At 36.4% G+C, this 24,963-nt stretch overlaps 1 protein-coding gene across 1 annotated transcript; it reads left to right on the forward strand.

The window, feature by feature from the left end:
* Positions 1 to 22,784: 22,784 nt before the first annotated feature.
* Positions 22,785 to 24,700, forward strand: LOC104110436 (dormancy-associated protein homolog 3-like). The gene is made up of 3 exons (XM_009619936.4): positions 22,785 to 22,961; positions 23,277 to 23,420; positions 24,260 to 24,700. The coding sequence occupies exons 1-3, from the start codon at positions 22,847 to 22,849 to the stop codon at positions 24,367 to 24,369; spliced, it is 369 nt and encodes a 122-aa protein (XP_009618231.1). The 5' UTR covers positions 22,785 to 22,846; the 3' UTR covers positions 24,370 to 24,700.
* Positions 24,701 to 24,963: the final 263 nt, after the last annotated feature.

Consider the following 24,963-nt stretch of genomic DNA (forward strand, 5'->3'; position numbering starts at 1 on the left):
GGACCCCGTACAAATAGTACCTCCAAATCTTCAAGGCATGAACAATATCTGCTAACTCAAGGTCATGGACAGGATAGTTCTTCTCATGGGTCTTCAACTGGTACTCTACCCTCCTGCATCAGAACACACCCAATACCTATCTGCGAGGCATCAAAATACACTGTGTAAGAACCAAGAGCTGATGGCAGAACTAGAACTGGGGTCATGGTCAAGGTAGTCTGGAGCTTCTAAAAGCTCTCCTCGCACTCATCCGACCACCTGAATGGGGCACCCTTTTGGGTCTATCTGGTCAAGGGCGATGCAATAGATGAAAAACCCTCCATAAAATGATGGTAATAGCCCGCCAAACCAAGAAAGCTCCTAATCTCCTTGGCTGAGGATGGTCTGGGACAACTTTGCACTGCCTCTATCGTCTTCGGATCTACCTAAATACCCTCACTGGACAACACGTGCCCCAAGAACGCCACTAAATTGAGCCAAAACTCACACTAAGAGAACTTTGCATAAAGTTTCTCCTCCCTCAATCATTGTAACACAATCCTCAGATGCTGGGCATGCTCCTCTTGGCTACGAGAGTACACCAGGATATCATCAATGAATAAAATGATGAATGAGTCCAAATACGGCTGAAACACATTGTTCATCAGATGCATGAACGCTGCTGGGGTGTTGGTCACCCCAACAGACATCACAAGAAACTCATAATGGCCATATCGGGTCCTAAAAGCTGTCTTAAGAATATCCGAATCCCGAATCTTCAGCTGGTGATACCCTGACCTCGAACCAATCTTAGAGAACACCATCGCTCCTTGAAGCTGGTCAAACAAATCATCAATACGCGGCAAAGGATACTTGTTCTTGATTGTGACCTTGTTCAACTGTCTGTAATTAATGCACACTCTCATAGTACCATCCTTCTTCTTCACAAATAGAACTGGTGCACCCTAAGGTGACACGCTGGGCCGAATAAACCTCTTATCAAGGAGTTCCTGAAGCTGCTTCTTCAACTCCTTTAACTCAGCCGGTGCCATACAGTACGGTGGAATAGAAATGGGCTGAGTGCCCGGCACCAAATCAATACCGAAATCAATATCCCTGTCGGGCGGCACGCCGGGCAGGTCTGCAGAAAACACATCCGGAAAATCTCGCACCACCAGAACAGAATCAATAGCAGGGGCCTCTGCACTAACATCCCTCACAAAGGCCAGATAAGATAGACAACCTTTCTGAACCATCCACTGAGCTTTCAAGTATGAAATCACTCTATTGGGAACATAGTCTATAGAGACACTCCACTCAACCCTCGGCAATCCCGACATCGCCAATGTCATGGTCTTAGCGTGATAATCTAGAACAACATGACATGGAGACAACCAATCCATACCCAAAATTATGTCAAAATCGACCATACTAAGCAACAAGAGGTCTACTCTAGTCTCCAGACTCCCAATAGCCACCACACATGACCGATATACACGGTCCACAAAGATAGTATTGCCTACTGGAGTTGGATACATAAACATATGAAACTAGAGACTCACGGGGCATATCCAGATAATGAGCGAAATATGAGGACACATATGAATAAGTAGAACTAGGGTCAAATAAAACAGAGGCATCTCTATGGAAAACTGAGACAATACATGTAATCACAGCATCCGAAGCAATGACATCTGGTCTAGCAGGAAGAGCATAGAAGCAGGCCTGGTCGTCCCTTGATCGGCCTCCCCCTCTCGGGCGACCCCTAGCTGACTGGGCTCCACCCCGGGCTGGCTGAGCGGGTGGTGGAGGGGCTGGTGCTGGTGCTGGTGACATAGACTGGCTCCTTTGTGGAGCTGGACCTTCCACTATACGGGGACACTCTCTCCTCATATGACCAAACTCCCCAAACTCATAACAACTCCCCGGTGCTGGTGTAGGGGACTGAAGGGAGCCCCGAGCATTGGAATAACTGACAGAAGGACCTGGCATAGGCGAACCCTGACCCGATAGAGCACGGGACGAACTCTGTGCTGGGAGAGCACCGAGAGATGAACGACCCTGTTGATAACTGTGAGAACCATAGCCAGATGATGCACCACAGTGACCTGGACGAGGCGTCTGATCATGTCTGAAAGGACAGCCTCTACCATGCTGGAACTGACCCCAGAAGGAGCACCGCTAAATATTCCCTGTCCACGAGGCCTCTTGGCCTCCCTCTCAACTCTCTCCTAACTACGAACCATCTCAATATGACGAGCAATGTTGACAACCTCATCAAAAGTACTACCAGACACTCTCTCTCTGGTCATAAGCAATCGCAGATGATAAGTGAGGCCATCTATAAACCTCTTGATCCTCTCCTTATATATGGGAACCAACCAGATAGCATGATGGGCCATCTCCGAGAATCGCATCTCATACTGCGTCACAATATCACCCTGACGAAGCTGCTTAAACTGTCTGTGCAGCTCCTCTCGGTGGGACTGAGGCACGAACTTCCCCAAAAAGATAACAGAGAACTGCTGCCAGGTAAGGGGCGCTGCGCCAACCGGCCTACACCTCTCGTAAGCCTCCCACCAACTAAATGCAGCCCCAGAGAACTTAAAGATAGTGAACAAGACCCCACTGGTCTCCAGAATACCTGCCGTACAGAGTATCCTCTGACACATATCCAAGAAATCCTGTGCATCTTCTCCCTATGTACCACTAAACATTGGAGGTTGGAATCTCCCAAACCTCTCCAATCTATGCTGCTCATCATCAGGCATAGCAGGAACCACATAGTCCTGAGCAGCTGCAACCGCTAGGCTGGGGGTGCCTCCGGTGTCTGGAATCCCTGTACCACCTGCTCTGGTGTGCGGGCAGCGGGAGTCTGAGTACCTCCCCCGGCCTGAGAAGTGGTTGTTATGACTCGCCCTTTCGCGGACCTGGCTGGTGGTACTGGTGGCTGTCCATCCTGCCCGGTAGTACGAGTCCTCACCATCTATGAGATAATGAAACAACAAATATTTAGTTACCAGAATCAAGAGATTCACACGAAAAGAATTCAAGAATGTAAAGTTTCCTAAGGGGCCTCTCGAAGATAAGTAAAAACGTCTCCGTACCAATCCGCAAGATTCTACTAAACCTGCTCATGACTCGTGAGACCTATGTAACCTAGGCTCTGATACCAACTTGTCACGACCCAAATACCAAACCAGTCATAATGGCACCTATCGTGGAACTAAGCAAGCCGACATTCTCAATATGCTTTCAATATATGATAGAAGTGAGCTAAAGCAATTAAACTAACTGAAGGTTTACACAATAACGGGGTAAAAAAACCCAAAACACAAGTGCGGAATGATAGCCCGACATCGGGGTGTCACTAAGTCATGAGCATCTAATAACCAATCTAGAAGCAGAGTCTACTACAGTCTATGCCAAATGCCAATACAAGAGAGTAAAGATAATAAGAAAGGAGAAACAAGGACTGCGGACCACGGACGTCGGCAGCTACCTCATAAGTCTCCGATAATCAGCCAGCGTAGGAACTCAGCGACCGCCAGAACCATACACACCTGAATCTGCACATGAAGTGCAGGGTGTAGCATGAGTACAACCAACTCAACAAGTAACATAATTAAATAAGGAACTGAGGAGCAGTGACGAACTATAATAATACAGATCATTTCAAAAAATTTCAGTAAAGAGTGAACATGATTTCAAATCCGGTGGTATAATCAAATCAATTCGAGCTCAAGTAAAACAGATATGAATCTTCCAGAAATTTCACAACAACATCAGATAGCAACTAAGTGCAACAATAAATAAAAGCAAGTACAACCTCTCAAGGCAGCTGTCACTAAACTCATCTCAATAGCTCATACCCTCGGCTCTCATCCCTCAATACACACTCTCAATAGGTACCTGCGCTCACTGGGGGAGTACAAACTCCGGAGGAGCTCCTTCAGCCCAAGCACTATATTGCTGCGGCATGCAATCCGATCCAATATTATTGCGGCGTGCAACCCAATCCAATATTGTTGTGGCGTGCAACCTGATCCAAATATATATATAGCCCGAGGGCTTGTTGCGGTGTGCAACCCGATCCATATACCTCATAGCTCGCATCTCGGCACTCAGGCCATATCTCAGTCACTAACCTCTCCAGTCCCTCGGGCTCATAGAATATCATAATAACTAGCCCAAGCAGAGAATACAACAAGTATCAATAAGAAATAAGAGGAAACAGAGATATAACACACAAGTAAGACTGTGACTGAGTACAAGACATCAATTAGCAGTCAATTTAATAAGTATACGACCGTTGCGAGTCCCAACAGTGATATCATATGGCCTAAGCATGTTTTCTAATATGAAAGGCAGTCAATTGCTCAAAGACAAGAAAAACAAGTAATAACAATGGCTATTTGATTTTACAGTCTTACGGGACGGACCAAATCATAATCTCTCACGGTGCACGCTCGCACGCCCGTCACCTAGCATGTGCGTCACCTCGAAATATTCATATTATACAAATTCTCGGGGTTTTATACCCTCAAAACCAGATTTAAGACTGTTACTTACCTCAAACCGAGCAAATCTCTACTCCGAAATGCCTTTGCCTCTCAAATCGGTATGCAAACATCCCGAATCTAGCCACAAGTAGAACAATACAATCAATATAGGCTAAAAGGATCAATTCCACAAAAAAAGTATGAAATTATAGCCAAAAATCCGAAATTGGCCCGAACCTGGCCCCCGGGCCCACGTCTTGAAATCCGACAAAAGTCTCAAAACCCGAAAGCCCATTCACTCATGAGTCTAACCATACCAAATTTACTCAAATCCAATAAAAAAATCCCATTCAAAACCTCAAAATCCCAACTCAAGAGTTCTTCCTCTTTTTCCCCAATTTCTCACCCCAAATCACAAATTAGATGATAAAATTAAAGATGAAATCATGAGATTTAACAAAACCAAGTAAGAATTACTTACCCCAATCAATTCCACGAAAATTCTTTCAAGAATCGCCGAATTCCGTGTTCTCTAGCTCAAAATATGCAAAATGGGTTCAAACCCTCATTTTTGAAATTAATACTGCCTGCCCAGATATCCTTCATCGCGATCGCGAAGCACAACTATGCTACCCCACATTTTTACCCTACGCGAATGCGGAATCACCCACGCGATCGTGAATCACTGCCTCTCATACCTACACGATCGTATCCTGCCCCACGCGATCGCATAGAGCATTGGACACACCTCCCCTCCTGCTCAAATCCTTCTACGCGAACGCGACCTTAGCCACGCGTTCGCGAAACACATCTTCGCACACATACGCGATCGCTTTCCTAACTCTGCGATCGCATAGAACAAACTCCCCTCTGCCCCAAATAAGCTTACGCGATCGCGAATGAATCCATGCGATCGCGTACAAGGAAACCAGAACCTACTGAAACCAGAACTTCAGCTATCAAGCCAAGTCCAAAAATGATCCGTTAACCACCCGAAACTCACCCGAGGCCCCCGGGACCTTAACCAAACATACCAAAATATCCCAAAATATTATACGAACTTAGTCGAATCCTAAAATCACCTCCATCAATATCTAAAACACGAATTACGTACAGATTCAAGCCTAATGAACTTTGAAATTTTTAAGTTCTACAAACGACGACGAATCATACCAAACCACGTCTGATTGACCTAAAATTTTGTACACAAGTCATATTCAATATTACGGACCTACTCCAACTTCCAGAATCATAATCCGACCCCGATATCAAAAATTCAATCCCCCGGTCAAACTTTTCAAAATTTTAACTTTCGCCATTTCAAGCCTAAATTAGATACAGAACTCAAATTCACAGTCCGGGCACGCTCCTAAGTCCAAAATTACCCAACGGAGCTAACGGAACTGACGGAACTCTATTCCGGAGCCGTCTTCACATACTTCTGACTACGGTTAAAATCCTGAGACTTAAGCTTCCGTTTTAAGGACTAAGTGTCCCAAAACACTCCGAAACCAAAAACAAGACCTCCCGGCAAGTCACATAAGCAGAAACAGATATGGAGAAAATAGTAAATAGGGTATCGGGGCTAATACACTCAGAACGACCGGCTAGGTCGTTACAATTGATTACTTTCGATTATGGTGTATATTAGTAGCTTGTGATTGTTTATTATTTTCTAATATAACATATCATTATTACCGATTGAATTAATCCTCTCCTGATAAGTTATGATTATGTTTATGTTGCCAGCCAATTCCTACTGTTAATGAACCTCATAATTTAGATAGATAACGAATGCCTTCTTGGTAATTGATACCATGCTGAACAAATTCTGTTGACCTCTATATTTGTGCTTGTTCAGTAATGCTTATGAGTCCTTACATGTGCTTCATTTCAGAAAGTTTTATGCTTCTACTACTATATTCTTCATTTGAAACTGTTTTGTCAAAGAATGAGATTGAATCTTGTAGGTCTTAATAACTTAATAGTTTGAGCTATACAGAATATGAAATGGGAACTTTACTGTTATAGATTGAACACTTATAGGCTTAAGTAAACTCCACAACACTTTTTTGTCCTTCTCTTATTCACTAAAATGAACACCCCTATCCGCTGCCTCAAACCTTTTTGATGTCTTTGCCTATAGAAACTTAGTTATGGATCTAGGGTTGTTTGAGAATATGATAGACTAAGGATCATGCTGTTAAGTTTGAACTAGATCAAAATTTAGCTTCCTACCTATATTGATGTCTCTGCCGGTGTTGTTAGCCTTTAGGAAATCTGAATAAGGCTGCCAATATATGTGTTTAGTAGAGTAAGGCCTCAACCATGTACTTGTTAACATTTTATTGTTATAAAGATCACCAGAATGACTGTTGATGTACCGTGGACTTAGTTAAAGGTCTTGATATGTTAAGCCTAGTAGAATTAATAAAATTAGTGCCTGTGTCTTCCCCTATTATTCACCAATGCTTAGATCACTCAATTAGGTACTTTTTAAACTTGGATTAGTTTACTGATAGTTTGCCAGTAATTCTACTTGTTTAATATGTATGGCAGTCTCTTTAAATGTTCTGATATATGTATGAATGATCATTGATATCACTTGATACTATAAGTACTTGCAGTAGTTTGCCTCCTTGTATTTGGGTTCTGATCCTAAGGGTAATAGTATAATTCTGAAACCATTCACATCTCTACCCTCTGATGATAATGTTCTATATAGTTTTATGTGAAAATTTTGTCTGAACCTTTATATCCACTACTGCTCTCATGTTAATTACTAAGTGAATACCTTATTTGTGTATAAACCTTGAGGAAGAGTAAGTATGAGTACTTAAGGGTATTTGGAGTGAAACTTGATTTGTGGTTAAGATGTTCTTCCTTGACACAAGCACTGCTTGGGGTCCACGAGACCCTTGTAAACTCTGAAGTGCTAGGAATTCAAAGGGTACCTTGTCCATGAATAAGGTTTTATTCCAAGCTTTTAGCCATTGACTCTTATTAATCCTCTTAAAATTAATGCATATAAAATTGGTTACACTATGCCCTTTAATCCTGTTTACTTAATTTTATTTTGTTGGGCCTCATATTGATTCTCACTAATGGTCTTTTATTTCTTTTATGTTCATGTTTGAACTGGGCCTGCTGAGTTCTTTGGAACTCAGGCCCAAGTTCCAGTCTAGGATGCCTTTCCTGCTCTGTAAAATCTGCCGATGCTATGCATAAAGTCTGCTGGGCCTAAATTCCCATCGGCCCAACATCAAGAGTCCAGCCTTTTTCTCTTCCCTTATTTTAGATAATAGCTTCTATTATGTCTTTATTCTGTGAATGTGTCTTATTTGAATCTAACATTGTTATTAAATTTGTGGATACTTTTGATTGTTTTAGGAACATAGGCAAACCAAGGACCATAGGTAAACAAAAGAGAATTCAAGTTTAAGATTCCATCCGCTTTAATACTGTTAATGTTTTAATCACTAATCTCTTCTCAATAAATAAAAGATTTCATCTTGCTATCACTAATTACCTTCAACAAAATTTTGGGGCTAAACAGGTTTAAAAAGGTAAAAACGAATCCCTCTTTGGAAAGATCAAAAGTGGATTTTCAAGAAAACGAAACAAAACACAGCCCAAGTTCGCAAAGTAAATCTCAAATGTTGTTTCAGAAGAAAATACAAGCCCGATTGAAATCAATTTGCAAAGAGGTATACTTATCCCAATTAATGGTAGATTCTCTAATAGTCTTTCATTTTACCAAAATTACACATGAATAGCCACATTTTCGAAAGAGATAAAGTATTCAAATCTTCTTTCAAACATGAAAATCTTTCGCAAAGCTTTTCTTAACTTTTATAGGCAAAAAATATTTCAAAGGATTGTTTCTTAAGTGATAACCTTATAAAACCTATAACTCTTTTTCTAAGTACATACACAACTTTCTTTGAAAATAGTAGATTTTTAAGACAAGACTTAGAATATGCTATAGACCTTAAGCACCCGACTAAGCACAATATAGATATTCCTTTCTCCGAACGTAGCCTATTTGTAAAGGAGCTATCACAGGTAGATTTTAAGGGATACCTAACACCTTCCCCTTAGAATAATTAGAACCCTTACCCAAATCTCACCGGTTAGTAGACCAATAGGATAATAACTTAATAAATACATAGGTACCATAATATACCTTAAATATTAAGTGGCGACTCTCTTTTATCAATATCAAAAGAACCACTAGTTAAATCCTGTTTTGGCATGTGCAAAATAAGATGCAACAATCATGATAAAACACGTGTCTCGAGCATTAAATGGAAGAGAGATACACTTCTTCACTCCTGAAGTTAATCATAATAATATCGGGAAGAGGCGGAAAGACATTCCTTCTACAAATAAATTTATCACTTCCCAAATATTTAGTTGAGAATATTCAAAAAGTGGGGAGACTATCTGTATTGGTGGAAAAATAAACTCGCCACATGAACTAATGGAATGCTGACATGTGGCATACGAGTCAAAGGGATAAAGAAGAATAAAGATTAAAGAAAGCATGAGTAGACCACCCACAAGTTCGCTTACAAAGACATCGTACCTGATAGTTGAAAAAGAAGAAATAGAAGCGGGATGGATAATTAAAGACCACAAGGGAGGAAGGTTCATTAATAACTACAAATATGGAAAGAAATCGGCATAATCCTTACTTGTGCGCGATTAGCTATTATCACCATAATCATTACAAATTACCCATGTAACAGGTAATCAATGTAATACATATTAGTAACGGGCGTGAATTAAGTAGGGCAAAATAGTTATATATTGTGCTCTTATATAAACCCCCCTTACCATATCTTGTACGATCATCAGAAAATTCACAAAATTATACTGTCAATCACTTATATTTTATTCTCTGCTATTCGAAAGATCTTGTTCTCTCTTTTGGGAAGGAAGCTGCGATTTCTTTTTCTTTTCTCTCTCAATATTTTATTTCCATTATTTGCTATTCATCTATATTAGGAAAAGTAAAGTAAAATTGGTTATTAGAAATCCGAATTATTCTTTTACTAGTTAATTAGTCCTTGCTTCGCGCGGTCAAATATATTTTTTATTTGAATTTAATTGATAGTTGATATAGAAGAATAAGAAAATTTTATAGTAACATAAATAAGAAATAAATGTATCATTTTTACTTGTCTACTATAATGAAAAAAATATCTATTTTTACTTGTCCAGTCTGATATTTTGAAATCAAGACACTTACCATTTTATATCTATACCATAGATCAAGGTGTGTCTAAAAAAAATATTAATTAGGGGTAATATAGTAAAATAGATGAAGGGAGTATTATATAAAACATACATTCAAAAAAAACAAAAAAATGTAACACACGCATGCATACACGTTTATTCCTCACTAAATAATCTATTGAATAAGGAGAAAATTGTTATGTCTTTTTACGTTTTATTTCTAATTAAATATTGTTCATACTCCCTTCGTTCACTCTTATTATACTAAAAATATATTTTTATTTTTATTTGTCCACTGTACTAAATCACGAGAAAAATAATCTTTTTTTCTTTTTTTACCCTTATCATTAACTACTCATTCCCTCATTACCCAAAACTTTTGGAAATGCTATCATTATTATGGATAAAATTGTAAAATACATGCTTCATTTATTTTTTCTTAAAGGGGGTATAAAGTCAAAAACGGACAACTAAAAGTGAATGGAGAGAGTAAATAATATTAATAATACTATAATAAAATTAATTATGCAAAGAAAAGGTAAAATTGCCTCTCTTTAATTAACATCTTCGGAGTAATTGTAAGTTTTTCTATACATTGAGTAAAATGTATAACCATTTTATAAGTTGCTCATAATAAAAGTGTCTATGTACACTCATATTTCTATTTTATTTTCATTTTTGTAAAGAAAAAAGTTATGTAAGGGTATACTAAAAGATCTTGATGCATTAGTTAATTACATGAGCATAATATAATCAAGATTCTAAATATAAATACTTGAAAATATTATGATTAAATTTTGCGACAATTAGTATCAAAAGGATGCGTGTACCAGAGGAATCCACAAAGAGTTCACATGTTCTAATAAAAGAGATTTTCACAAACGCATTACAAAGGTTGTCATCAGCCTCATTTTTTAGTTTACCTTCTCATTCTTCCAAATTGAAAAAAATAAGGAGAAATCACAACAACAAATATATATAAAACATGAAGTTCTAATTTGAATGATGCATTCATGTATTTCCTCTAGTTGATCATTTGTCAATATATCAACTATCAAGCAAATAAATAACTGTAGGGGAGATGAAAAGTTTGAAATCGTGGAAGAGCATATGAATCGTCAAAATGTATAACAAATTAACAATTATAGAGAAGGACATAATTGAATAATCTTAGACTTTACAATTTTAAAAATTAGATAAATGAAAAAATATGACACGAAACGGTTAAAAGGAGAAAAGAAATAAGAAAGTTGTCATGTCACATTGATACACACTCAGTTGTTTTTCTTTCCTTTCGGTTAATAGTATCAAGAAAGTTAATACAATTATAGAAAAAACTCGTTGAGCAGCCACCTTTTGCTCTTCCCTTTCTTTCCCAATCTGTGCCATAATTGTTCCTGAAAAGAAAGATCATATTTCCTTGTAAGTTCTACATCATATCTAGTCCAATAGAACAATTGACTCCAGTCAGTTTATACTTCTATTATTCTTTTTTAAAAAGAGCAATACTTTTTATAACTAAAATGTACACAGGTGCGGCATCGAAAAGAAAATAATTTTACATTATTGACAAATGATAACTGTCAAATAATTATACCCAAAGAAAAAATAAAAAACTAATTGCATGATATCTTATAAAGAGGAAACAGTTCTGCAATTTTTTTCTTTACTTTAAACATGTGCTAGTTATAAGAGGGTAAGATGTAAAGTGTAAACTCAAAATGGCAAGAGTTGCATGAAAAAGAAGAAAGAGAGAACGGCAACCCCTTTTTTTCGATACTTTATCATAACATTAAATACTAACTTTATGGTTATTGCTCTTTCCATATATATGCATAATCATTAGCAGAAGAACAACATATATGAAAATCCATCAAACACAAAAGAACAAAATTAATTAAAAACCCATCAGTAAAGCAAAAATTTCTACCAAAGATCAAATCGAAAGAGAAAGTACAAAATTAATTAAAACCCATCAGTATTAGCAATGTGTTAACTCAATATACTGACACATCCTAATTTATAAACAGAAAATTAAATAGCAAAAGTTCAAACGAAAGAATCAAACCGAAAGGGACGAAATAATCGAAGCAGACATACCACATTCAAAACTGTAAGAAAAATGGGAAAATGTGAATGTTCTTCCAAGTCCTCTTCAAAACAGTTCCTCTGCTTCTTTATTCTTTTTCAAATTTCTTTCTTATTTTTCTGATGGTGGCCTGTGGGATTTATAGTTAATAGAAAAATTTGTGAGGCTTTTAAAGTTGTAACAAAAGGGAAACGGTTCTTTATTAATGAGGCATTTCGATCGGTTTTGAATAGGTGAAAACGATTGTTTTATTGAAACTGATCTTTACACATTGATTTATTTATGAGGAATTGATGTGTAATAGACGTGACTTTTCGGTCTTTAGTATTACCAAACGTTACAGAGGTAGTTTATGGGTTATTTAAAAATCAACATAAGGAGAAAATAACAAAAAAATTGAGGAAAAAGATAAATACAAATTCTGGCTTTAGAGCATGCCACATCATCTCTTTGATGTCCCTCAATTATATATATATATATATATATATATATATATATAGACTTGCTTTGACTATGAAAACTATTTTTTGGTTAAATATTTATAGATTTTTTTCTCTAAAATTAAGTTAACATTTTCTTTGTTTTGATCAATTAGAACTTAAAATGGTAAATATAGTGTATTGAGTTACATCCGCTTATTTGCGTATATAATAGAAAAATGGATGGTTTTATGGTCAGTTCTTCACTCTCTAATATAAAAAGTAAAACACGGCGGCTAGGTTAGAAACTTACAATAATGTGGAATTGTCTTGTGATAACAAAAGTCAAAAGGTGATCAACGAGGGGGAGAGAAGATGAAAAACTGGAAAAAGAAGGGAAATGTGCTTATCGGAGGTCACAGTCTTGATTATATTTTTACCCCAGGCCCCAACAAAAATGGGATATGGGTCACACTGGAAACTGGAAAGCTTTCTTATAGCAAAAGATTGAGTGTTGCCTTATCATCATAATGTTTGTAAGATTTTTCTGCATTTTATGACGAATGTTAGTCACAAATTTTAAAATTTTAAAAATACTTTAAGCATATAAAAACACTTAAAATTATTGATTCTAAACATATCATAATATTATACAATATGCTATTAAGAATAGAATAGAAAGTTTAGAGTTGAAAAAGTCTTAATATAAAAAATATTATTTTTAATTATACATAGTACTAAAAAAGAAAGAGAACCGTGGACAATGAAATAGCAAATGTATACAAGAAAGAGAAAATGATTAGGTAGGGATTTACATTATATAAGGTAGATCATTCTTGGCTCTTTCTAATTCTTGGTTACGAAACGGAACCTTTAAAATCATGATTGACAATATTTTTAGAATTTGATGAGTACTTTACTAGCACAACCTTTGTGGAGCTCTTTCCTAAACTTCGCGCATAGCGAAAATTTAGTGCACCGGGTTATCTTTATATTTTGGTACTAACACAGCCACATTCCTAATGTGTATTTTATGATGTCATAATCAAGAGCAAAGCTAGCTTGAGTTCAAATTAATATCGCTGAAAAATTATATTTTATAAATAGCTTAAAATTTTAATTTTTTGTCATATATAAATTGTTGAATTCCATTGGCACGAAAAAATTTATAACAAAATAATTAAAAATTACTTAAAGTCACATGTTCCGATTTCTAGTGTAATATTTTTGAATTCTCTCGTGTAAATTTCTGAATCCACCACTTATTATAATATGTCCATTGTAATTTTAACATTATTGCCCCACGTTCCATGCCACCCACTCCCCACGAATTTAAGATATGTGCAATGTATGTTATATATTTTTTTTTTTTCTGTTTACTGTCACATACCTTTTTGCTTGGGAGAAAAAGATGCCTTCTATACATGGAGCGACAATCTAATTGATTTACCAGAAATAGTTGGGGATCTTTAGGGAATACCCATGCGCTGGAAATTAATTACCAGCTCATGCCCATGCAGTTTTTCCTTTACCCATTTTTTTAATACTCAGTCAAAGCCAACCAAATGAAGTCAAACTAAGCTACTAAATCAAGCGAAGTCAAGTCAAGCCAAACCAATTCAAGCGAAGTCAAGCCAAGCTAAATCAAGTCAAGCGAAGCGAAGCCAAATCAAGCTAAGGTAGGGTAGCATGGGTAGGTTGGGTAATTAGTTTTAATTGCGTAGGTATATATTATAATTAGTATTCAAATGAATAGAAAAGGATAATTATTTTAAGCTCAATGAGTATTTTGCATAAATTGCTTGAAATGATTTTTCTCACAAACCAATATGACTTTTAGTCCGATAATCCAATTAATGAATTTGCAAGCTGTTGATAATAAGATTCGTAGATATTTTTTTGTAATAGACTAGCACTGTAATTCCGTTTGGTATCTTTTGGATACTATAACCGCTTCAAAGTTACACAGCTCAAAGTCAAAATAGCGTCTAGATAAGTAATTGTAGTATGCCACGAATCACGAGCAAACTAATTTCAACCTCAGTAAAATTTGACATCCTAGCTAAATTATTCTCACGGTCAAAGTATGGAACATCACAGAGAGAAACTCTGACTTCTCTCTAAGATAATATTGTCATGGACACAGCAACCACCACCATAGAACCCTCTCCCCCATCCCCCCAAACCACCGGATGGGACTCACACCCATATGGAAGAAGACTCCACTCCACCACACTCTACAAGGAAATGCTGCTTGATAAGAATGAAATCAATCAATCGCGGTACTATGAGAATGAACCGAATACAAATGACACCAAGGATAACGAGAAACAGAAACTTGAGCCCTATTCCATCATCAGGAGGATAAAAACCGCCTATATTATCCATGGCGATTCTCCCTTATCATCAAAGTATATGGCCGTAGATTATCCCATCAATACCTCTGCTCTAAACTTGTTGATCTTTGAAAATTATTCGAACAGTTAATCTTGATTGAGCTAGGATAAAAAAAATTTTATTGTCAAGTTTGGATTAAAGGAAAATATGGTGAAAGCACTACATCAAGGGCCATGGTTCATAGCTGAAAATGTCTTTTCCGTGCGACTGGAGTCAAAATTTGTCCCTGAGCAGCAACCCTATCGTCCATTGCCATATGGATTGGCCTACCACAACTCCCTACAGAATTTTATGATAAAGAAATCCTGAAAAAGTTGGTAGGAAACTATAAAAGCTACTTAAGGTAGATACATACACCTCATCCACCCTTAGAGGGCATTATGTGAGAATATGCATTCAAATACCCCTAAGTCTATGTGGAAACCTAAATTATCATTGGAGAGCACAAACAAGTGGTTGTTTATGAAGGTGAAGGGATTTTGTATAAGGGTTGTGGTAGAGTAGCTAGGCCACATAGTAAACGCATACAGTCCTAGGATACCACCCCAAACTTTATCTCAGGAAAACCCTGAATATTGTGCAATAAAGAACACACAGACATTGGAAGATGAATGGAAAATAGTTAATTTTTCAAGAAAGAAAAAGGCTAGTAATCTCACTAACTGAGGGCAAGCAAAAGTGGCAAAAGACCCCAACCACCACAGAGAAATGCGACACGGGATCCCGGTAAAAATATTTGATGCATCCTTTGGTAAGTTCCTGAAAACTAATAAAAAACAAAAATACTTTTGATACAATCAGAGTTCATAAACCGTAAAAAGCAACACTTGGTAATAAGAATAAGACTAATCAGAATAGTACTAGTATTTTTTCTAGGTTTTCCAAGGCACAGTCCCTACATGACCAACTTAAATGGAATGTAAGAAGAAAGGCGGGGACCAATTCAGTAGAGACCCACATCAACTAGGATATAGACCCCAATCAAGAATCAAGCCTTTTGAAAGCGGCCCCCATCTTCGAGAAAAAACCATGAAAGACACACGCCAAGAATCTGTAATTGGGGGCCTGACGAAAGAGCCAATGTTGGTCCACAACAACATATCATAAGTCCACCATAGGGGCCCAACTCAAAAAGGGGCATACCCACCCCACTAAAATATCATATCACAATAGCTACTTAACACCTATTTACCCCCAACCAGACCTCCTCAGTAAAGAAATTTCACCACAATCAATGGCTAATCAAGTGCAACACCCATAAAATCATCATATCACCTCGGGTGATATGACACTTTTTGTCGCGTCACATGGATTTACCATTAATTTTATATTCCTGATAGTAGTCGCAAACCAAAGATGCAAAGATGGGAACCCATTTTAACCCAAATTTAGGACCTACTATCATGCATTCCTTGTCAAAATCGTCCATCAAGATCAACCAACGAGACAAAGCAAAAAAAAACCCAAAAATGCCTCAATCCCAACTACCACCAGTTACCATCACCACCACACACCTACCACCGGACCAGACACCAGCATCGTAGCAGGAACTAGCACTACATGGCAGGGACTCATTTACAACTTCCTTTTGGGGAATCGGCCGGTAATACTTATCATCCAAAACCTAGCACACCTGGCGCGAGTAACAATGGAGGTAATAAATCAGGGATTGACGAATTTTAGAACCTAGCTATGGCAATCGATGATTCTTCAAAGCAACAATCAAAGAAACCACCACAACATCTCTCTGCATATGGCCAACAATCTCATGCAATAACTTTTTCTCTTTATTCCCTTCTTCCCGAACCTGACAATGGAGGATCCGGCAACAACCCCCAACTTTACCATGATGGACCACCAGGCTCTACGGGAAGCTTCTATTTTAGTTCCAGTAGAGGCGAAAGCAAATTCACCTCTGAAAAACATCAAAAAGGAAATAAATAGAGTGTTGGATCTTCTAAAAGGCAAGAACAACAAAGAAGTGGAACAATCGAAAAATAATTATGGACTAAGGACAAACTCCTTTCTTTTGGACACTGTAATGGCAATAGAGTTCAAGGTGAACTGCAGCGAGATACTAATCCTCATATTCCCCTAAGACTTAACAAAATGTGAGATGGGATATGAACTCTTCAGAGTCATGGCTTAGACAAACCACTAGTCACCCTAACCCCAGTTCTACATAGCACATGTCTACAGAAGAAAGAGCCCTCTCCGAAAGGGAAAGAGAAGGCACGAATAATTGAAACCCCCAACATACCCACAGTTACTAATGAACTGCATCATATGGAATGTTAGGGGAGGGAACAATGCAGAGTTTTTAGTTACTATGCAGCGATGGTGAAACTGCACAAGCCTATGATGGTGGTCCTTCTAGAGATCAGAATGGCCGACCACAAAAGGCTAACAATGGAACTACAATTCAATCTTCATATTCAATTATTTGTTGTTGGCCAGTATTGAGACATTGTCATTATGTGGAAGGAGGATGTTCTACAGATTGAGGAAGTCTACTACCCCTCAAGGTATTCATATCATGGTAAAGGTAAAACCATCTCCTAACTCATGGCTCTTTTCTGCTATTTATACTAGTAACCATATGCCTTGTAGGAAGAAGCTTTGGAACCACTTATCTGATATCTCTAAAAGTTTTAATGGTAGTTAGTTTATAAGAGGAGACTTCAATGAGGTCATCAAAGCTAGAGATAAATTTATTGGCATTAGTGTTAACACTAATATAAGTAACCTATTTTGGAACTGCCTAAATCAGTGTAAGCTAGTTGACCTAGGCTATAAAGCAAGTAAGTACACTTGGATTAATAAGAGATATAGAAACAGGAATAACATAATTCTTGAAAGACTAGATAGGTATTTTGCTTATGACTTCTAGATTATTGAGTACCATGAGGCCACTATGACTCATCTACCTAAGACCCACTTAGACCACTGCCTTTACTCATAAAGTTAAAAAATGACATGAGGCCTAAAAATGCTAAGCCTTTCAGGTTTGAGTCCATGTGGTGTAGCCATTCTTCTTTCCCCACCCTAGTCTAGTATTTTTTCCTCTACTAATAAAACTTCATCCAAGCCACTCATCAATTCAAAATGGGTGTTATTTAATGGAACAAGAACACCTTTGACAATATCTTCTCAAGAAAAATAGGCATATATCTAGAATAGCTAACATTCAAAAAATTCCCCCACCGCCATCACAATCATTTACTCTTAAATCTAGAAACCAAATTGATTGAAATATATAACTCCATTCTTAAGAATAAGGAAGATTTTTAGAAGTTACAGTCTAGAATTTGCTGGCTAGCTGATGGGGATGCCAACACTATATTTTTTCATACTCCACCCTCAATAGAAGAAGGAGGAATAGAATCTTCTCTCTTAGAGATGAAGATGGGAATTGTCAATATGACTAGCGTGATATGATGGATTCCATCTTAAACTACTTCAATTGCCTTTACACCTCTTCCCGTACGCAATCCCCTCTCCCGACCTCTAACTCCCACAGCCAGGAACAAATTATCTCCAACCTCTAAAGGGACAGCCTGGCTTCCCCCATAAGCGATAGTGAGGTCAATCAACCCATATTCTCCTTCAAACTCTTCAAAGTTGTAGGCCTTGATAGTCTATATCCTTTCTTTTATCAAAAATACTAGAGATAATGGGAAAGCTATCATTAAGTTCTATAGGAACTCATTTGACTCTCAAAGCATCCACTCCACTATGAATGCCACACTTATGTGCCTTATCCCTAAGTGTCCAAATGTTACTATGCTAAAATTTTAGACCTATTGGGCTTTGCGATACAATCTACAAAATAATGATAAAGATTGTTGTTAATAGGATTAAGCCCTATATTTCTCATATTATTAGTCTAGTCAAGCCATTTTTCTATTAAATAGGAGAGCATCTGAAAATGCTATCATGAATAAATACATTACCCACTTTAAAAAGATGAAAGGCAAAAATTCCAACATGATTCTGAAAATTGACCTGGAAAAAACTTTTGACATGCTAGCGTGGTCTTTCATTAGAGACACCCTTCATGCTTTCAATTTTTCCACTATCTCGTTAAGCTTATTTTCTCTTATGTCGGCTCATTTTTTATCTCCATACTGGTTAATAGAGGACAGACTGCTTCATTCAGGCCTACTAGGGGTATTAGACAAGGAGACCACATATGTCCCTATCTCTTTATCCTTTGCATGAAAAGGCTCCCTAGGCTCATTGACAAAGCTGCTGATGCCAAAGAATGGTTTCCATTTAGCATCAGCATGGTTGGTCCCAAGATCTCTCATCTTTTCTTTGCTGTTGACTTAACTCTTTTTGCCAGAGCTAACGCAAAAGTTTGTAGCACCATCATCCATTCTCTTTACTCCTTCAATGAATTCTCTCGTCAGAAAATAAATTTATTAAAGTTCAAAGTCATCTTCTCTTCTAATTGCAAACCTGATCAGGTCTTAAATCACTATGTCAATCTCTCTATTCAACCCAGCAGTTCCTTTGGCAAATACCCGAGCTTTCCAATTTTTCACAAAAGGCCTGTAACAGTTATTTTTAATTCATCACAGACAACATGCATTCAAAGTTAGCTGGCTGGAACACTACTTACCTGAACATGACAAGTAGAACTATATTGGCCAAAGCCTCTCTCAGTAATATTCCTAGCCATGTCATGCAATTCACTAAACTGTCATCCCACACTATTAAGCTGATCAATAGAATCCAAAAAAACCTTATTGGGACACTACCCCTGCTAAAATAAAAAGCGCCTTGTAGGTTAGAAGAATGTCACTGTTTTTATTTATGAGTTAGTCGAGGTTCAGTTGGATGATCTATAAGTGATAAAAATTAGAATAATGACCTTTGCGGGATGAACCTTTACTTCGATGACCAGTAATAAACTATGAAAAACTTACAAAAATATCCCAAATAAGTCTCAACTTACCAACCTCTAGCCATTAGTCATAGACTTACCAAAACTAGCCAAACACATATAAAAATTAAAAAACCAAATAAATAAAGTTCTTTCTCTCAAAGAACTACACACAAAAATCTCTTTTCATATTTTTATACGTGATTAGCAATATTAGATACAAGACGAAAAGAAAATTTCATGGATGAGGTAGCAAATAAGGTGATGAAATACAAAAATAAATATATACAATATTCCAAAACTCTAAGCAAAAAGGGACCTTTTTCAATGTGTATAGTTAAAATTCATTGAAAACATATAGATAAGTCAATATACAAAATTTGAATAAGATTGGAGGTGATTTGGACTGGTTTGGTATCAAAATTCGTAATTAAATCGAGTTTAAAAAATCATTCTGCGACACATATATCAAATATGTATCACGAATGTATCGCACACACAGGTATACATAGATATACATGTGATACACAATTGATACAAATATAATACATATGTGATACACAAATAATACACAGTGTGATACACATATTATTTTTTTTCATGTTCATTTTTTACTTCGAATTTTCAATTCAAACCAGCTCAAAACTCCACCAAATCATCCCACAACTGAGATTCAAACTCCTTAAGACGTACCTAGTCTATTCTAATAATACCCACCCAAAAGAAAGCAAAAATTAGACTTTGTTTTGCTACAAATAGCTAATTGGCTAATATTAATAATATTTGGCTAATATTAGTAATATTTTATAAATTGAACAATTTTTATAATAAGCTATTTATAAATGGACATAACCGGTAGTTTTCATAAACTATCCCTTGATCAATTTACCCAAAATGAATCTGTTGGCCCCATTGACTACTTCTTCAAATTATAAACTAAATATTCTTCGAGAGTTGCGTTATAGTTTTGCTTACTGTTTCAAGTTAAAAGAACAATCGATAATTAAGTTATCACATTGACAAATTTGTGAGCAGTAATAACCTGCCTAACAATTGAGCTGATACCTTACTGTAAATTAAAGTTTGGAGTTGCATCAACTTATTAGCCTAAATAAGTTCTTACTCTCGGAGTCGTTTGGTTGGATGTACTGGGGTAATTATTTCCATTATAAAATTTTGAATAAGATATTATATAATATTTGGTTAATCGCATAAGAAAAAGATAATTTTAAACTAGTTGGCAGTTTTAAATTAAATAATATAATTGCATTAAGTTATCACGTGATAGAATATGGATTAAGAATACGTGTGTTAGTAGCGTGAGGATCAAACTAGTTTAAGACATAAATGGCCTTTTATAATTAGTATTTCATGACAATCTTTTTATTATTAATTAAAGCATTGTAATTCCTTCATTTAATTACTGCATAAATAATTCATATATTATAACTCTCATTATAACTAGTATGTGAATCAAATAATCCTTATTATTAGCCACCAATAATCAAGCACCATGATGAAAAAGAGGAGCCATAGAAAAGATTGTAACTCGCGAGAATTTGCCTAGTTCAACATAATCTTCTAGATTAAGAGCTTGTTTGGAAGAACACAACAACAACAACAATAAAAAAAAATCAGTATATTTTTGTATATGGGGTTTAGAGAGGATTATATGTACGTAGATTTTATCCCTACCTAATGAAGGTAGAGATGATATTTCTAATATATCCTCGGCTCAGAAAATGTGAGAAGAAGAAGAAGAAGAAGAAGAAGAAGAAGAGGAAGAGGAAGAGGAAGAAGATAATAAGTAGTACCAAATAGTAACAACAGGGAAATATGATAACTGAAGCGAACTAAATAACATGACGTAATATAGATTTAAGAATATGAAAGTACATGAGTGCTACTAATACTACTAGTAAAAAAAAGAAATTTTTTTAACTATCTACTAACTTTCTATCCTAATTCTCCACCTTCACACCCTCATATTAAGGGTAATATCCTCATAAGTTCAAAAACACCCTGTAAGTAGATTTAGTTACAATTGGTGTGTAAAGATAGCATTTTACTTGATCAGTATGTAGTGGAATATAATTGAGGGGAGGCAATTACATTCTTTAATTTTTAGGGGAGTTGAGAATTGTACACCGGTTACTAGGTGATATTTCTAAGTCTCTTTTATAACTTATTTTTTAGATTTATTATTCTTGTTCTATTACTTTCATTTTAAATATGTGAGGAGCATTTGTTAAAAATAATTTTGTGTTATACTAGCATTTCTTTTTTTTCATTTATTAGTACAAATATTTATAATAAGAAAATACTTTCTAAACTCATACATATTCTTTTGTTATTTAAAAAATAGAACAAAATCATAAGTTTCAATATGTTCACATGAGCGAAAGATACCTAGCACTCTTTCCGTTGCAATTTAGATGCTGTAATTTGACTCGATACAGAGTTTAAGATAAAAGAGGGAGACTTTTGTGTGGTCCTAAACGCTTAAGGGGTAAAAGCTTTGTGTGGCTATGACATTTGTGTGGTTATAAAAGTTTCTCATTAAGGGTAAAATAAAAAGTTTAAAGTTGAATTATTTTCAATTATAAAAATGTATCATTATTTTTTGAACGGACTAATAAGCAAAGTGTGTCATCTAAATTGAAACGAAGAGAGTATTACTTTTTGTAATATAAATTACTATATATTTATAATCATTACACATTATATTTATATATAGCAATAAATAACTTTTAATATCTTATACGCACATATATTTGTTATACATTAAAGTTTATTTAGTTATCCATTTAAAAAAGTTTATTAAATTTTATTATTACTTTAATTTAAAAATAAAAGAATGTGTATTATGTGTTCTACGCTTGTGACCGAACATGACACATGAAATTAACTTAAAATTATGTTATAGCAAAACAAACAAATTTATGTAATTACCACTATCTAAATAACATAATCTTCAAGAAAAAAAAATCAAGGGTATACCCGATATTTCCCTCGAAAAGTACCCTTCACGTGACACACTCGATTAACTCTATCCGAAGTTGCCAAACGGCAAAATGTTAAAAGATCAAGCAAACGAAAAAAGAAAAACCAACTCCGTCCTTGTCACGTTGATCTTATCCCATTGTGCTAATAGATCCATTGTCCATCTCATCCCAGATCTAGATCAACGATACAGAATCAATCTCATCCCAGAAAGGTTATTCGATATTTCACGCTAAATCCCTCAATAAATAAGAGACCTTTCCGTAGCGTCCTTACACCTCACTCACTCTATCTAAGCATACGGTTTTCCCATACTTTAACCTACGCCATGAGCATACTTGACAAGCTCTGGGACGACACCGTCGCCGGTCCCCGTCCCGATACTGGCCTTGGCAAACTCCGAAAGTCCTCTACCTTTAACTTGGGCTCAAGTTCCGGCAAGGGTACGTACGCCTTTGTTGCTATCTTCCGCCGGTTCCTCCATCATCAACAATATATAACGAATTAACAACTGTTATATATAAAACGTATTGCAAAAACTAGTTTAATTAGATTGTCCCGCATTATTACGAATTTCTCAATGTTTACGTTCTAAGAATTAAGTACCTGTATATGCTGATGATTAACTTTTAGTTAATCTATAGTTTTTCTTTTTGTTGATTAAGCCCTTCGATCGTATCAGGTACTTTGATCGAAATTTTCAGTACGTTTTTTTTTGGATGATATAATATTGGAATCTAATGAAATTTGAGTTGCAGAATCAGAAGGAAGTCAAGAGATGGCTAGGGTGACAAAACGTATAATGATAGTAAAGCCTCCAGGGAATCTGAGTAAAGACTCTCCTCCAGTTTCACCTGCCAGTGCTAGTGCCGGTTCCACTCCTCCGGTATCTCCCTTTGCTGGTATGCCTTAATTTCAGTGCTTGTTTATAGCCGGGCTCAATGAGTATGGAAGATATATATTTCAACGTAGTAGTACAGTAGTACGTCTTTTGTTAACCGAAAATATCCTCCAATAAAGGCGGACTATCACAGATCTAGAGGGCGTACTATTGTTGGGGTAGTTTTGTAAATTCAAATCTGTGAAGATGGTAGGAGGCCGATTATGTAATTTAATAATAATGTCAAATTTTCTAACGGATAATGTAAGGCAAAAATGTATAGGTGGATACAATTTAGAAGGTGATATTTTTGTCTACATCCACTAAAAGACATTTGACACTTTCCACGAGTACGGTACACGTACTGCGCATGGCAGGGGCGGATGTAGAGCAATGGCACCGGCTTCAACCGTAACAGAATCCATAATTTTTGACGCGCAGTATAAATTTATGTGTAAATATTCATTAAAATTACAACAAATGATTGGTCTGAACTCATAAATTTATAAATATAATGTGTTCAATACTAAGAGTCTTAAAGGTTGAACCCATAAAATTTAAATGTTAGATCCGTGTCTGCTCATGGCTGGTTAGTCCATAATGGATCAACCAACTGGTCCTTCATGTACTAGTAGTTTGGACTAGCGCCTTTAGTTAGAACTGTGCGAGGTTTCTTCTATTACCCGTAATTGAAGCTTAACGGCGTAAAATGTCCTTATTGAAACGCAAATTAGTATTTGGAACAAGTTTGGACGAAATTATTAATTAATTAATGTCTGTTGGGTGTAATGTACAACAATTTGTTACATGTAAAAGTAGTATAGGGATCAGACTGAATATGTATATAAATATGTACTGCAGGTGGGGGAGGAAAGGAGGCATTTCGATTCCGCAGGCGATCAGGGCCATTTGCATACGAGAATGCTAGTGGGATTGGACCCAGAAGCCCTCCTCCTCCTTACGACCTATGAGATATGAATTGAGGCTCAACATGCATGTTCCAGCTGCTTAATTGACTGTATGTTCTGTGTCCGAGTTGTTGTTACGCGCGCTTGTCGTTGCTCTGTTTTTGTAAATATTGTTAGTGTTTTGATGTAGCGGAGAGGGGATTCAAGAGTGGTGGCTGGGTTGAGTACTACTCCTAGTTCTAAGTGATGTACTTCCTCTGTTTGTCAAGGATCTCCTTTTGTAACCGGTTTTCAAGAGACCTAGCTCCATTTGAGTTCAAATTTGGCAAATGATAACCTAACTGTCTTTCCCCTTTCTCATTGGGAATATAATTTCTTTACCTCTTTCTGATTACCCTCAAAATCACACAACAATTGAATTTATAAGTAGTTTTAAGGATACGCGATTTCATTTGATAATGAACGATAAATCATATTGCAATTGAAATAAGTAGTGAAAAAGTAAATGCTAACCACACAAGTTGAACAGTCTTAGCATTGGAAGGTTTGCCACCCTCCAGCCAAAAATGCTTTTATTGATATCAGAACAGAAGCAGCAAGAGAGTAACAAGAACTTGACGAGAATAATAATATATTGCTTTGGGATGCGTGTTACAA

Source organism: Nicotiana tomentosiformis, chromosome 12 (genome assembly GCF_000390325.3).
Source record: "Nicotiana tomentosiformis chromosome 12, ASM39032v3, whole genome shotgun sequence".
Classification (NCBI taxonomy): Eukaryota; Viridiplantae; Streptophyta; class Magnoliopsida; order Solanales; family Solanaceae; genus Nicotiana; species Nicotiana tomentosiformis.

Bases quoted from the DNA above. Each gene is read 5' to 3' on its own strand.
- LOC104110436 (XM_009619936.4), top strand. From the start codon at position 22,847: ATGAGCATACTTGACAAGCTCTGGGACGACACCGTCGCCGGTCCCCGT. The intron at 22,962-23,276 runs GTACGTACGCCT...TTTGAGTTGCAG, and splicing joins GGGCTCAAGTTCCGGCAAGG to AATCAGAAGGAAGTCAAGAG. The intron at 23,421-24,259 runs GTATGCCTTAAT...TATGTACTGCAG, and splicing joins TCCGGTATCTCCCTTTGCTG to GTGGGGGAGGAAAGGAGGCA.